The sequence below is a fragment of the Martes martes genome (genome assembly GCF_963455335.1).
Source record: "Martes martes genome assembly, chromosome: 17".
In the NCBI taxonomy this organism is placed as follows: domain Eukaryota; kingdom Metazoa; phylum Chordata; class Mammalia; order Carnivora; family Mustelidae; genus Martes; species Martes martes.
The window spans coordinates 56,920,192-56,934,181 of NC_137905.1; the positions used below are offsets into that span (position 1 = coordinate 56,920,192).

General features: G+C 58.8%; 1 protein-coding gene across 5 annotated transcripts; it reads right to left on the reverse strand.

Annotated features, from left to right (window-relative positions):
* Positions 1-794: 794 nt before the first annotated feature.
* Positions 795-13,279, reverse strand: TNNT1 (troponin T1, slow skeletal type). Of its 5 annotated transcripts, none has more exons than XM_080829485.1 (13): positions 12,802-13,279; positions 10,263-10,315; positions 9,932-9,961; positions 9,669-9,701; positions 8,945-8,966; positions 7,031-7,091; positions 6,635-6,751; positions 6,345-6,422; positions 4,343-4,456; positions 3,936-4,045; positions 1,781-1,871; positions 1,626-1,666; positions 795-1,079 (listed from the first exon to the last, which is right to left on the reverse strand). In XM_080829485.1, exons 7-13 carry the CDS (start codon positions 6,731-6,733, stop codon positions 1,034-1,036), a joined length of 579 nt encoding a protein of 192 aa, XP_080685611.1. In that variant the 5' UTR covers positions 6,734-6,751; positions 7,031-7,091; positions 8,945-8,966; positions 9,669-9,701; positions 9,932-9,961; positions 10,263-10,315; positions 12,802-13,279; the 3' UTR covers positions 795-1,033. The 5 variants fall into 5 exon arrangements, with proteins under 5 accessions (XP_080685611.1, XP_080685609.1, XP_080685612.1 ...); XM_080829483.1 differs by having other exon boundaries at positions 10,153-10,315; positions 12,802-13,258; XM_080829486.1 differs by lacking the exon at positions 9,669-9,701 and having other exon boundaries at positions 12,802-13,258.
* Between the last annotated feature and the right edge of the window lie 711 nt (positions 13,280-13,990).

Below are 13,990 nucleotides of genomic sequence, written 5' to 3' on the forward strand. Positions count from 1 at the left end.
GCTCTCTGCTCAGCAGGGAGCCTGCTTCCCTCTCCCTCTCTGCCTGCCTCTCTGCCTACTTGTGATCTCTATCTCCCTGCCAAATAAATAAATAAAATCTTTTTTAAAAATACAATTTTTTTAAAAAGTGTACAGAGGAGCACCTGGGTGGCTCAGTCGGTTAAGCATCTGCCTTCGGCTCTGGCCATGATCCCAGGGTCCTGGGATTGAGCCCCGCATCCGGCTCCCTACTCAGGGGGGAAGCCTGCTTCTCCCTCTGATCCTCCCCCCCATGCTCTCTTTCTCAAATAAATAATACCTTTAAAAAAAACAACAGTTGAGTGGCCTTCTATATTCCCAAGGTCGTGCGTGTCACCATCACCACTAGTTTCAAGCATTTTCAGCCCCCCATGTGCCCTCTCCCAGCCTCTGGGAGCCGCCAGCCTCCTCCCTGCTTCCTATGGCTTTGCCCCTCGGGACAATTGACGTGCAGGAAATCACACAGGCTGTGGCCCTCTGATTCTGGCTCCTTTCACCGAGCACCGTGATTGTTTTGAGAGTCGCGGACACAGCGGCGTGTGTCAAGACCTCGCCTCTTCCCCCCCCCACCCCCCCCCCCGCGTGGTGGCGCCTGCTACCCACCCTCCAGCTGGCGGATGTTGAGGCTGTTTCCACCTCTGGGCTGCTGTGAGGAATGCCGCTGCCCATGTCTGTGCCCATGGCGCGTGTGGCCAGACACATGTTTTCCCTTGCGGCGGGCAGACACCCGGGAGGGGAGTTACCGGGCGCTTAGCTTTCTGAGGAACTGCCAGACTGGTTTCCAAAGGGGCCGTACCCCGTGGCATTCCCTGCAGCGCAGGGTTCGAGGTAACCTACCACCGCCGTGACTGTGCGGGCTCTCCAGGCTCGGGGTCACAGTGACCACGGAGCCTGGTGGGAATGACAGCCAGAGAATTCGGCAGGTGTCTGCGGGGCACGTGTTTATTTCAACCACAGATGGGACCCACGCTCCAAAGGCGGCTCCGAGCCTCGCCGGGCACACGGCCCCAGGTCCTCACTTCCAGCGGCCTCCGACGCGGCCCTTCCCTGCCCCCTTCCGGCTGTAGGAGAAGAGGGAGAGGGTGTCAGGAAGGAGGGGCTCCCCCAACGTCTGAGACGGGTCCTGCCCTCAACCCAGAAGTCTGCCCCCCCCCCAGTTCCTGCTCTCCCCGCCTCCCAGAGGAAGGGCAGGCAAACGCACTCTCCGTTCAGCGACGGGGACCGGGTGGCTCTTGGTGTGCGGGCGGCTCCCACACACCTGCGGGAGCTGGCGCTGGGGGTGAACTCAGGATGTTCCCGTGGGTGCCGAGGGATATTGAGGAGGAGGGGCTGGGGGGAAGGGAGGGACGGGTGACGCGAGTGGGCAGCACTGAAGAGGGGCCAATGCTGGGGTGAGAGAGACAGAAAGTGCGAGACGGGAGAGATGGAGAAGGTAGCGGGGGAGAAAGAGCAAGAAACAGAAGCTGAGAAGGGTTCTCTGCCTTTGACGCTTGGGGCGGGGGCTGTCCTCGGCACTGCAGGGGCCGAGGGCCAAGGGACCAGGCGCACAGAGCGAGAGGGGCCCCAGGGAAGGACAGACACACCCCAGTCTGGGGAGGCACACTTACAACTTCTGGGCGTGGCTGATGCGGTTGTACAGAACGTTGATCTGCGCAGGAAAGAGGGAGATGGTGGGAGGACGACCGCGGGGACGCACCCACCGGCCCCCAGCCTGCGCCCACCCCCACGCTGCGCCACCTTCCTCCCTGGGAGAGGGTCTCACCTCGTACTTCTGCTGCTTCAGCTTCTCCATCAGGTCAAACTTCTCAGACTCCAGCTGGTGGATCCAGTCCGACAGTTCCTGGGCCTTCTCCCTGGTGGGCCAGCAGGGCTGTCAGGGAGGGGCCGGCCCACACCCCCGACCCAGACAGAACCGCCCAAGGCCACCCAGCGAGACTCAGTGGGGCACCACTGCTGCCATTTTGTTAATATCTGAGGCCAAAACATTCTAAGTGAGTGGAAGGAAAGCGTTCTTAAGTCCCTGCCCGCTGCTCCCACATCCAAAATTCCTGTTCCCCACGGGAGAACCATGTCGCGGCTAAGGACCCAGGCTTTAGAGTCAGGAAGCCCGGCTCCAAATCCCAGCTTTGCCATTCTCTGGCTTGTGACCTTCGCCAAGTAACCTCCCCTAGGATCCTGCTTCCCTCTCCCCAGCTGGTCCTGGAGCCATGCAAACGCCTCGAGAGCCAACCATGACCCTGTACGTCTTCTCTGGCGCTCGGACCCCTCACACTGATAGTTTGAAATCTGCATGGTGGGAGCAGTTACGTCATGGAAACGGGCAAATGCTAGTCAGGACTTTTTGCCCCTGGAGAGCTGGCTGGTGAACATCTGGCACTGTAACACCAGCGGCGAGGATGGGCTGCTGCCCCAGGCCTCCCAGGGTTCAAATCCCAGCTCTTCCACTTGTAGTTGTGCCACCCTGGAGAGGCTACTTAACCTCTCTGGGCCTCAGGTCCCTCATCTTTAACAGGAGGATAATCATAGTATCTACATCACAGGGTTGACTGTGAGGGCATGACTGCGGCAGCCACTGCCATCATCACCACCACCACCACCACCACAATCATCATCACCACCATCACCATCACCACCATCATCATCACCGTCACCATCATCACCACCATCACCATCATCACCACTATCACCACCATCACCATCATCATCACCACCATCACCATCATCATTATCATCATCACTGTCACCATCATCACCACTATCACCACCATCACCATCATCATCATCATCACCGTCACCATCATCATTATCACCATCACCACCACCACCAACATCATCATCACCGTCACCATCATCACCACCATCACCATCATCATTATCATCATCACTGTCACCATCATCACCACCATCACCATCACCACCACCATCATCATCATAACTGTCACCATCATCACCACTATCACCACCATCACCATCATCATCATCATCACTGTCACCATCATCACCACCATCACCATCACCACCACCATCATCATCATAACTGTCACCATCATCACCACCATCACCATCATCATCATCACCGTCACCATCACCACCACCACCATCATCATCACCATCATCATCACCATCATCACCATCACCACCACCATCATCATCATCATCACCGTCACCATCATCACCACCATCATCATCAATCGTCATCGCCTCACTGACCTTCCACGGCTGCATGAGGTAGACTTTCGTTATCCTGGCCTCGTTTTACCAGTGAGGAAAGTGAGGCTCAGAGAAATTACATAACGTGCCTACAATCCCACAGTGGGTAAGAGGCGTAGTGGGCACTGAGCTCCGGCCCCCCTCACTGCGCTGCCTCTGGGGAGGTGGGGGTTTCGGACTTCGTGAGTCATGCCCAGACCAGAGAACATCAAGCTACCGCTGAGGGCCCAGAAAGAAAAGCCCTCTGCAGCCTTCCCTCTGGTGGCTTATCACAAGACGTGGGCTGTCCTGTGAATGGGAGGTAAAGGGGTAGATAGAGTCCCACAGGGCAGAGAGTTGGCTGGAAAGTTCTCACCAGCGTGTCTGGCTTTAATTCACATAAAGATGGGGCCTTTCTGAGTTTCCAGGGGACATCAATAGGTCAACATAATCTCTTAACTTTTAGGGAGCCATCTCATCTGGCTTCCCACCATATCACCTCCCAGACTCTACAGCTCACGATACCCACAAAAAGTAGGTCCTATATCAATGACGTCTCCCAGGGAAGAAAACAGGGCATCCGCCCAGAGAGGGAGACGCACTTGCCAAAGTCACACAGCGCCAGGGCTCAGACCTGGGATCTGCCCTCCCAGAGCTTTGTAGGGGTCCCCTTATCTCGCTGACTTCCAACCAGCCCCCTCCCACCCTGAGCCCCCCATCCCACCTACCGGAGCTGCTCTTCTCCCATGTGGTCGATGTTCAGAGGCTTTTTACGCTCAGAAAGGATGCGCAGTTTCATCTCCCGTCCTGTCTGGCGCTTACCGCGCTTCTGTTCTGCCTGAGGGTAGGGAAGGGGACACACTGAATTGTGGGATAGATCAGAACCCAGGGGCTGAGCTCCTCACCACCATGTCACTACATCCAGGCCCCCAGACCCCTCCTCCCTCATACCCAGGAGTCCAGACCCCCAGCCCCTTCTCCCTCAGACCCAGGAGTCCAGGTCCCCAACCCCTCCTCCCTCAGACCCAAGAGTTGGGGCTCCCAACCCCCACCTCCATCAGGAACCAGGAGTCTAGGCCCTCAGTTGCCTCCTCCCTGGGAATACAGACCTTAGGTCCCAGCAGGCTGAACTCACCTTGACCAGGTAACCCCCAAAATGGGCTCCCATGTTGGACAGAACCTTCTTCTTTTTGGCGTCGTCTTCCGCCCGCTTCTTGGCCTCTTCCTCCTCCTTCCTCATCTTCTCCTCCTGAGGGAAGAAAGGGGTTAACCCCGAAGGCCGGCCCAGCCCCTGTGGGGAAGGGGTCTGAGGTGGGGATGTGGGAGCTGAGTGACACAGGGTCCATCAGCCCAACGCACGAGACAAAGTCAATGCCAGAACAGGCTAAATGCAGACATTCGGTCCCGGGCCCTTCCAGGCCTGACTGTGACCACCCGCAAGTCCCTTCTCCTCTCTGGGCCTTAACATCCCCCAAGCAAAACTTTTACAGTGGGGAAGGGACATTCCTGCTTCTTTCTGCATTCCTCCATTCTGAACGGCCTGTGCCGAGTGTCGCTGTGTGCCCTCAGTGCAGATAGTCCCCCTCTCTGGGCCTTTTTCTCCTTTATTCTCATGAGACAAGAATGACGGTCTCAGAGGATGCAAGAGGGTGACTGGGGATGGGGATGGGGGACTCGGTGCACTAAAGGGGCCATGGCCTTGAGCCTGCGGGCGGGGCTCTAGAACGTCAAGTGAAGGCAGCCCCATGTTCCAGAAAGAGTGGCTTGTGCAGACCAGCTCCTCCCCCCACTGACAGCACTGGTGAGGCGGACACGACGGCTTCTGGCACATCCAGCACACTCCGTCTGAATTTGTTTCCTACCGCTGCTGTAACATGCAAATTTAATAGCTTAAAACAGCATGAGTTTGGGGTGCCTGGGGGGGCTCAGTCGGTTGAGCATCTGCCTTCAGCTTGGGTCCCGACCCCAGGGTGCTGGGGATCAAGCCCCAGGTCCCGCTCTCTGCTCAGCGGGGAGTCTGCTTCCCCCTCTGCCTGCCACTCCCCCTGCTTGTGCTCTCTGTCAAATAAATAAATAAAAATCTTTAAAAAAAAATAGCACAAGTTTATCGCCTTACAGCTCTGCAGGTCAGAAGTCTGAAATGGGTCTTCTGGGCTGTGATCAAGGAGTGAACCGTGTGGAGAGTCTAGGGGAAAAGTCACTCTCTTGCCCTGTACTTCTCACCTGCATCCCTTGGGTCCTGGCCCCTTCCTCCGTCTTCTAAGCTAGCAGAGCAGCATCTTCAAACATCCCTGACTCCAACTCTACAGCCTCCCTCTTCCAAGGACCATTGTGATAACTCGAGGCCCTTCTGGATAATCCAGAATTATCTCCCACCTTAACTTAATCCCACCTGCAAAGTCCCTTCTGCCATGCAGGGCACCATACGCATAGACTTCGGGAATTAGGACGAGAACATCTTTGGGAGACCAGTAGGATGCCTACCATGTCACCCTACTCCTAATCTTTTAAAGTGATTCAAGTGGCAGATCATGTTTCCAAAGCCCACACCAACGTGAGCATTTTCACCAGTCTCCTACAACTAGCCAGCAATTTGCTCCAAGATGGACAGATGACCAATCTGAACTTATCCCAGAATCAAGGAGAAGACATATAAAAGAGGAGTGAAAGCCAGAGTTGTTGGTGGTCACTTGCCACCCCTGAGAACGGGGTGTCTAATTGGGTGACCGACCATCCGGTTCACCTGGGACTGATGGAAAACAGGATTTTCAGGGCTCAGACCAGGAACATCCCAGGCAAACCCACGATGACCTCATCACCCCCAGTGTCCACAGAAAGATGGGACCAGGGATAGGAAGAGAAAAGCTGGGCCTTTGTGATCTTACTTAAGTTCCTTGATCCAGCCATACCTGAAGCCAGTCACACTCTACTTTTTTTTAGTTATATGAGCCAATAAAATTCTCTTTCTGCTGAATTCACTTTGGGTTGGGGTTTCTGTCCCTTCCAACAGAAAGATCCTTGAATAATACAGTGCAAGTCCCACCTTCCTCAGGACTGCAGAAAAGATCATGAACGGGAAATAGAGCATCCCGCTTACGAAGTAGCATTTGGTCTCGCAGGGCAGGGGAGGTACCCACCGCCAGCTTGGCCTGACGCTCACGCTCCTTCTCGGTTCGGAAGCGCTGTTGTTCAGCTCTCTCAGCCCGGCGCCGCTCCTGGGGGAAGGGAGAGGAATGAGGGGGTGCAGGGGCGCCCCCTCCCCAAAGGAGATCAAGAGCAGAGATGAGCTAGTTTGAGTGTGGCCACCGACTTGGACAGCCTCGGGTCTGCCCTGGACGGGAAGCACTCCCAGCCGCAGGACCGCACCTGCACCCGCCCTGGCACCGGTCTGGGAGGGCGCTGCGGAACCCCGCCTCCCTCCACTCACAATGCGCTCTTTCAGGGCAATGAGCTCCTCTTCCTCTTTCTTCCGCTGTTCAAAATGCACGTCGATGAGCGTCTGCAGCTCCAGCAGATCTTTCTCCATGCGCTTCCGGTGGATGTCCTGCAGGACGCGGGGGGTGGGGGGCAATCATTTCCAGGCAGTGCGGTGGACCGGGCACCCACCTGTGCGCCCTCGGAGACGCGTCTCGGCGGGGCCCTCCCTGCAAAGACCCACTTGGATGGTTTAGGGGACCAGGGGCTGCTGTTGGCGATGTTCCCAGCAGGGGCACTAGGGGGGCCCCTTGGGTCCATTTAGGAGGCTCCGAAAGGAGGGAGAAGCCAGGGGCGCCTCTTCCTAATTTGCACAAAGGCACCTGGGGACTGGAGGTCCCTTACTTACATCGAAGTCCACACGTTCCCCTTCTGGGATCTTCGGGGGGATCAGTGGCGGGACCACAGGCCTGGCGGGTGGGAAGGGGGAAAGACTGAGCAGCCTGAGCTCCCTGACCGAGCTCCCCGCCGGCTGTCCTGTCCAGGGAGGCAGCCACCGGCCCCGCGTGGTTTGGGGCACCTGTCAGGTGGCTGGTCCAAATCGACATTCCCTGGGCTGTCTGAGAAACACACTGGATTTCGAACACTTGGTTCAAACAGAAGAATGGAATATATTTCACTAATAATGTCTCCTATCGTCTACCTGTTGAAATGATGAAATTTCCCATTTAACAGATTGAACAAAAAATGCGAAGAAGATTAATTTTACCTGTTTTCCTGTTCTGTTTTACTTTTTAAAGTGCGACTTGAAAATACATATATTTACACGCGTGGCTTGCATTAAATTCGTAATTTGTATCGGGCGCTTCTGTGCTTTTAAAGACAGCACGTTCAGGCGATTTGCTTCCTACTCCGCTGGCTGTCCCACTTCTGTCTCCTAGTCCCCAGAGAACACTTTAAAGGGTTTCACCCCCTTATTTATTGACAGTAATATCTCTCTGTCTCCAGCCCAGGCTCTCTCCGAGATCCCAGACTCAGGTTAACCAGTGTCTCCTGAACATCTCCGCATTCTCACGCACCATGCCTCCACTGAGCTCATCAACCTCCCCAAGATGGAGGCGGGGGGCTGCACCGCCCCTCCGGTTCTCAGCCGAGACCCCGGGCAGGTGATGCCCACCTCCTCCCTCCCCTTGCCCCCACGACAAGTCCTGGCCTCTTTGCCTAGGCATCTCCCCAGTCTGTTTCCCCTTTCCACCCCACGCCCCCTGCCCAGCTCAGGCCTCAGCGCCTCTCCTGTGAACCTTCATGCCAGCCTCCTCCTGGCCTCCCAGCCTCTGGCTGTCCACCTTCAGCTCACCTCCCTTCCTGACTTTAGCTCAGAGCTCACCCTTAAGACAAAGCCCAAGGAACCCAGCATTCACAGCCCTTCTCCATCTGACCACAGTCAACTCCTCCAGCAACTTCTCTCCTCCCTCAGACACACACATTTCATGGTTCCCTGGCTATGGCATGTGCCTTTGCACCCCTGGGCCTTTGCATATCCTGTTCCCTCTGCCTGCAATGCCCTTCCCCTGGTATACTGCATCCCCTGAGGCCTTCCCTCCTCCAACAAGCTTTCCCTGATCCCCCTTGCTCGCTCTCTCAGATCTGACCCAAAGTCATCTTTGCTCAAAACCCTGCACGACCCCATCCCTTCTTACACTCTATGCTCTGGCCACAGTGGAACTGGCACCACTGCCCATGGCAACCCACAGAAGTCTGCCCCTAGGTTCTTTTCTCAGGCTCAGCTTGCTGCCTCCCTGCATCTCCAAGCTTTGGCCCCAGTTCCTCTTCCTCCAGGAACTTCTGTCCCCACGAGCTCTCATGGCCTCCACAGATCTGCCTAGTTTAGGAACTTTGTCATCAGGATGACCTGTGTCTGTATCTGTTTCCCCCCTAAAGTGGCCTAGATCCAGCCACGGCACCATGCGTGTACCCCTCAGCTTTCTCCTCTACAATATCCCTCCCACCTTCTTCAGCTAGTGATTCAGGAATCTCCTCCCCTGGGAAGCCTTCGGCGACTGCCAAGGGCAAACATAGGGCCCTGGTGTGTGCTATCATCACTGCACCCCAGTCCGTTTCACCAACAGAGCAGATGGGATCTGACTCGCCAGACGCCATGGAACGTTCTCTGGACCATTCGCAGAAAGAAGGAATCACTGTCCTTTCCTGTTCCAAGGGCCCCACTCTCCTCTTCTGCCTTTCTCATGCCCTGTCTCTGGGGGTGGGGGACATACTTAGGAGGATGGGACTGGGACCCCCACCCAGCCCTGGAGTATCTCACCTTGGTTTGGGGCGCTCTTCTTCTAGTGGGGAGATACAAAGAGATAATTAGCAAGAGTTCATGGGGGTGGGGCTGACACACCCAGAGGAGGGAGCCCCTCCTCCAAGCCACAGCCCCCAGGAGCAGGTCTGGGGGAGAGGCACGAGTGGGGGGAGAAGAGGGGAAGGGAAATCAGGGTGGTCGTAAAGGGGGAAGAGGGTCACACGCTTCAGATATACATTCAGAACTGGTGTGGGGATCCCCCTCCCACTTGTCTGGGAGCCCAGGAGTCCAACCCCCCAGGCCTTCCTCCTTCTACACACCCAGAGTTCCTGCTCTCCTCCATGTACACCTAGCCCTGCAGAGTGTCCCCAGCCCCAACCCCTCTGGGGACACCGGAACCCAGACTCTCAGGGAGAGCCCCTTCTGCATCTCGGGCCCCAACCTTTGAATGTATATGGGGGGAAAACATGACAGGGTCGGGGGTGCCTGTCCGCAAACATCCAACCCTTCTACAAGTATTCCTCCAGTCTGGGGGAGAAGGCTTGGGTGTCGGTCCCTTTAAGAAGGAAGGGAAAGGGTTAAAGCCTCAGCGAGGCGATTTCCCTTCGTGGACACCAGAGGGCGCGCGAGCTCTCCGGGGCTTAAAGGACCGGGCCTGGGCGGGTTACGGGGGCGCAGGGGGTCCTCGCAGGGCTCAGGGCCCGAGGAAATCCGTCTCGGGAAGCGAAGCGGCCGCGGTCACCTCGCTCTACCACCGGCTCCGGCTCCTCGGCGGCTGGGGAGGAGGAGGCAGGGGGAGAAGCGAGGATGGGGGAGCGAGGGGGAGCGGCCACGCAGGGGTGTGGGGGGCAGAGAGGAAAGAGAGGGGAGAGGCTGTTAAAGGACCTGAAGCCGGGGCGGTCGCGAGCCCAGTGCCCGCCGGCCCCGCCCCGACCAGCGCCCCCCACACCCCACCCGGCCCCGCGGGGCTGCTCGGGCTGCAGACCTGCGGGGGCCAGGCCTCACCTTCCTCCTCCTCCTCCGCGGCCTCCTCTTCTGGAAAGGGGGCGGGGCGGGCAGAGAAGGCGGGTCAGGAGCCCCGCGGGGCCGCGGGCCGTGCGCAGAGGGCACGCGAGGGGCGCCGCCAGCCGGAGGGGGGGCGCGGGGGCCGGCGGGCGACCCCGGCGTCCTCTCGCCCCCCGCGTGCGTGTCCCCAGGCCACCGAGGCCCGCCCACTCCCCACTCACCTTCGGGCTGCTCCCTGAGGGCAGGGGTGGGGGAGAAAGGGCGAGAGGCAGGGTTACGCGTGTTGGGGGTGGGAGAGTGTCCCACGTCTCCACGCCCCCAGCCCTCCCGCCTGCGCCACTCACTCCTCATACTCCTGCTCCTCGGTGTCCGACATCCTGTGACCTGAGGACCAGAGAACACGCGAGTGAGGTGGGGTCGCAGTGGAGGAGGAGCGGGGGCTGGACTCCTGGGTCTGAGGGAGGAGGGGCCTGGGGGTCTAGACTCCTGGGTCTGAGGGAGGAGGGTGCTGGGGGGTCTGGACTCCTGGGTCTGAGGGAGCAGGGGCTGGGGTCTGGACTCCTGGGTCTGAGGGAGGAGGGGGCTGGGTTGTCTGGACTCCTGGGTCTGAGGGAGGAGGGTGCTGGGGGTCTGGACTCCTGGATCTGAGGGAGGAGAGGCTGGGGACTGGACTCCTGGGTCTGAGGGAGGAGGGGCCTGGGGTTCTAGACTCCTGGGTCTGAGGGAGGAGGGTGCTGGGGGGTCTGGACTCCTGGGTCTGAGGGAGGAGGGGGCTGGGGTCTGGACTCCTGGGTCTGAGGGAGGAGGGGGCTGGGTTGTCTGGACTCCTGGGTCTGAGGGAGGAGGGGCCTGGGGTCTGCACTCCTGGGTCTGAGGAAGGAGGGGCCTGGGGTCTGGAAGCCTGGGTCTGAGGGAGGAGGGGCTGGGGACTGGACTCCTGATCTGAGGGAGGAGGGGGCTGGGGGCCTGGACTCCTGGGTCTGAGGGAGGAGGGTGCTGGGGGGCCTAGACTCCTGGGTCTGAGGGAGGAGGGGCCTGGGGGGTGTGGACTCCTGGGTCTGAGGGAGGAGGGGCTGGGGACTGGACTCCTGGGTCTGAGGGAGGAGGGGCTGGGGTCTGGACTCCTGGGTCTGAGGGAGGAGGGGGCTGGGGGCCTGGACTCCTGGGTCTGAGGGAGGAGGGGCTGGGGTCTGCACTCCTGGGTCTGAGGGAGGAGGGGGCTGGGGACTGGACTCCTGATCTGAGGGAGGAGGGGCTGGGGACTGGACTCCTGATCTGAGGGAGGAGGGGACTGGGGGCCTGGACTCCTGGGTCTGAGGGAGGAGGGGCTGGGGTCTGCACTCCTGGGTCTGAGGGAGGAGGGGGCTGGGGACTGGACTCCTGATCTGAGGGAGGAGGGGGCTGGGGGCCTGGACTCCTGGGCCTGAGGGAGGAGGGGCTGGGGTCTGGACTCCTGGGCCTGAGGGAGGAGGGACTGGGGGCCTGGACTCCTGGGCCTGAGGGAGGAGGGTGCTGGGGGCCTGGACTCCTGGGCCTGAGGGAGGAGGGTGCTGGGGGGTCTGGACTCCTGGGTCTGAGGGAGGAGGGGGCTGGGGGTCTGGACTCCTGGGTCTGAGGGAGGAGGGACTGGGAGCCTGGACTCCTGGGTCTGAGGGAGGAGGGGGCTGGCGATCTGGACTCCTGGGTCTGAGGGAGGAGGGTACTGGGGGTCTGGACTCCTGGGTCAGAAGAAGGACGGTGCTGGGGGGTCTGGACTCCCAGGTCTGAGGGAGGAGGGGCTGGGGGCCCTGACAGGGAAAGGGCTCTGGGAGGTGTGGGGCGGGCACTGCCCGAAAGCTGCTGCTCCAGCCCTCCACCACCACAGCTGTCCTCTTTTGTCTTATGACATGTCCATGGGAACCTGATCTGAGTGGGGATTAGGAGAAGGTATTTGGGAAGGGACCCGTGGCCTGAAGACAATAGCTGCCCCACCCCCCAAAGGCTATTTCAGGGGGGATGTCGTACATGGTGAAACAGAGGACATTTCCTAAGAAGGGATTCAAGGGGGAGGCCCCTGGGAGAATTAGTCACACCGGCTCCCTCTTGCAGCTCCCCCCCTCAACTGGCTATCTTCCCACCTGTCCCCTCCTTGCCGCAGCACCCACAGACTGGGGAGGAGGGTTGTCCACAGACCTCATCCTGAGCCCTACATAGACAGCACCCCATCTTTGAGATCCTCCGGGACCCACAGTACCCAGGTTTAAGAGCACCCCAAATCCCGAGATCCACAGATCCTGAGACCCCAGCTGGTGATCCCCCTGGTTTCTGGGGACAGGCAAGTCCCCATGTCTCCAGAGTCTGAGACCCCAATTCTTGAGACTCCAGACTCTGGACTCAGATATCCTCAGCTCTTGATGTCCTAGGTCTCGATGCGTTCTGAAGCCTCAATATCCTCTGACCCCAAAACCCGGATGCCCAAGCTCCGAGGTGTATTCACAATGCCCCGAATTTTGACAGCTACAGTCATAAGGCCTCAGACCCAGAGACCTCAGTTCTCAAATCCCCAGAGTCTGAGACTCCCTGTCCTGACCCCCAGACCATCCAAGCCCAGATACCCCCAACTTCTGAGATTCTCTCAGAATCAGATCTCAGACCTGCTAGGTCTGAGGGTGACCCATTCTGGGACACCCCAATCTCGAAACCCCAGAGTCTGGAACTCTCAAATCCTAATAACTCTGTCTTCAGTCCCCTAAAAGCCCAAGCTTCCCCAGAATTCCCAAGCCTCCATCTTGTGCCCCCTCCAGCCCCATAGTTCATCACACCCCTCATGTCTCCCACCCCTCCTGTCCTCTCCCCCAAGGACAAAGTCCCTGGAGACCCCAGGACGTTACCTAAGGCTGGGTCTGCAGAGTCCACGAGCTGCGGGGCAGAGCCTTGCTGACGGAGCTGAAGCACCCCTGGGGTTTATAGGGGAGGCTGGGCCCCGCCCCCCCAGGGGAGAGGGAGGGCCAGAGAATTCCTTTCTCCAACCTCGAGTCCCAGCTCAGGGGCTGCCCTGCCCCCAGTCTGGCTCCACATTCAGGATCCCAGAACTCCTGGCTGCTTGGGGACCCCTCCACCCCATCGGCACCGCCTTGAACCCGGGCTGGGTCAGGTGACCTCCAACCTCTGGGCTCCCCACCCCCCTACAGCAGGCTGTGCTCTATGCTTTGAGGTCCCTGGGCTCAGCACACAATAGGTCCTTGGAGAATACTTGTTGACAAAAGGGGTACAGGGGCTGCTTTCTCTTGTATGGCTCTGGCTCTGGTTTCTGTGTCTCTCCGACGCTGTCCTTTCCTTTGTCTCTGTGACTCCCCATCTGTGCGTCTCGGTCTCCCCCCTCCCTACCCCCACCCCTTTGTCTGCCACCAGGATTCCACCCTGGTGACAACAGGCGCTAAAGCGGGGAAGCAGGTGTGTGCTGGGGGAGGGGAGAGGGTGTGGTGTCAGGCCCGCTGGACCTCACACTCCCCCACCTCCATTTGACACTGATCTGTTTCGGTATTCCTCCCCCCCCATTTCCCTGCCACGCCATGACCTTGAACTCTAGGGGAGCCGGCCACCCCTCCTGCCTCTCCGTGTCTCTGTCTCTCACAGTCCGCCATCTCTGTGTCTATTTCTGGGCATTTCTCTGGGGGTTCTCTCTGGGTCGGTTTCAGGCTCTGTCTGCGTCGCTCCGCCTCTGTGTCTTTGAGTCTGCGGGTCTCCCCGCACATTTCCGTCTATGCATTTCCACAGGGGTCTCTGTGAATCTGCCTCACTCTCAGTATCCGTCTATAGGTCTCTGTCTGTGACCCCATTTCCCTCTCTCCTTGGCTCTGGGTCTGTGTCTCTATCTTTCTAGATCTTTCTGGGGCGTCCTCCTCCACATCTCTGCCATTCTCCCTCTTTGGGTCCCCGTGTCTGTCTCAGTGGTCTCTGTGCCCTGCGATGCCCATGTGCCTCTCCAGCGTCCCTTTCTTTGCACATCTTTCTAGGAATCTGTCTTTCCTCCCGCTCCATGGGTCTCCGGCTCTGTCTGTGTCTCTGGGTGTCTCTCTC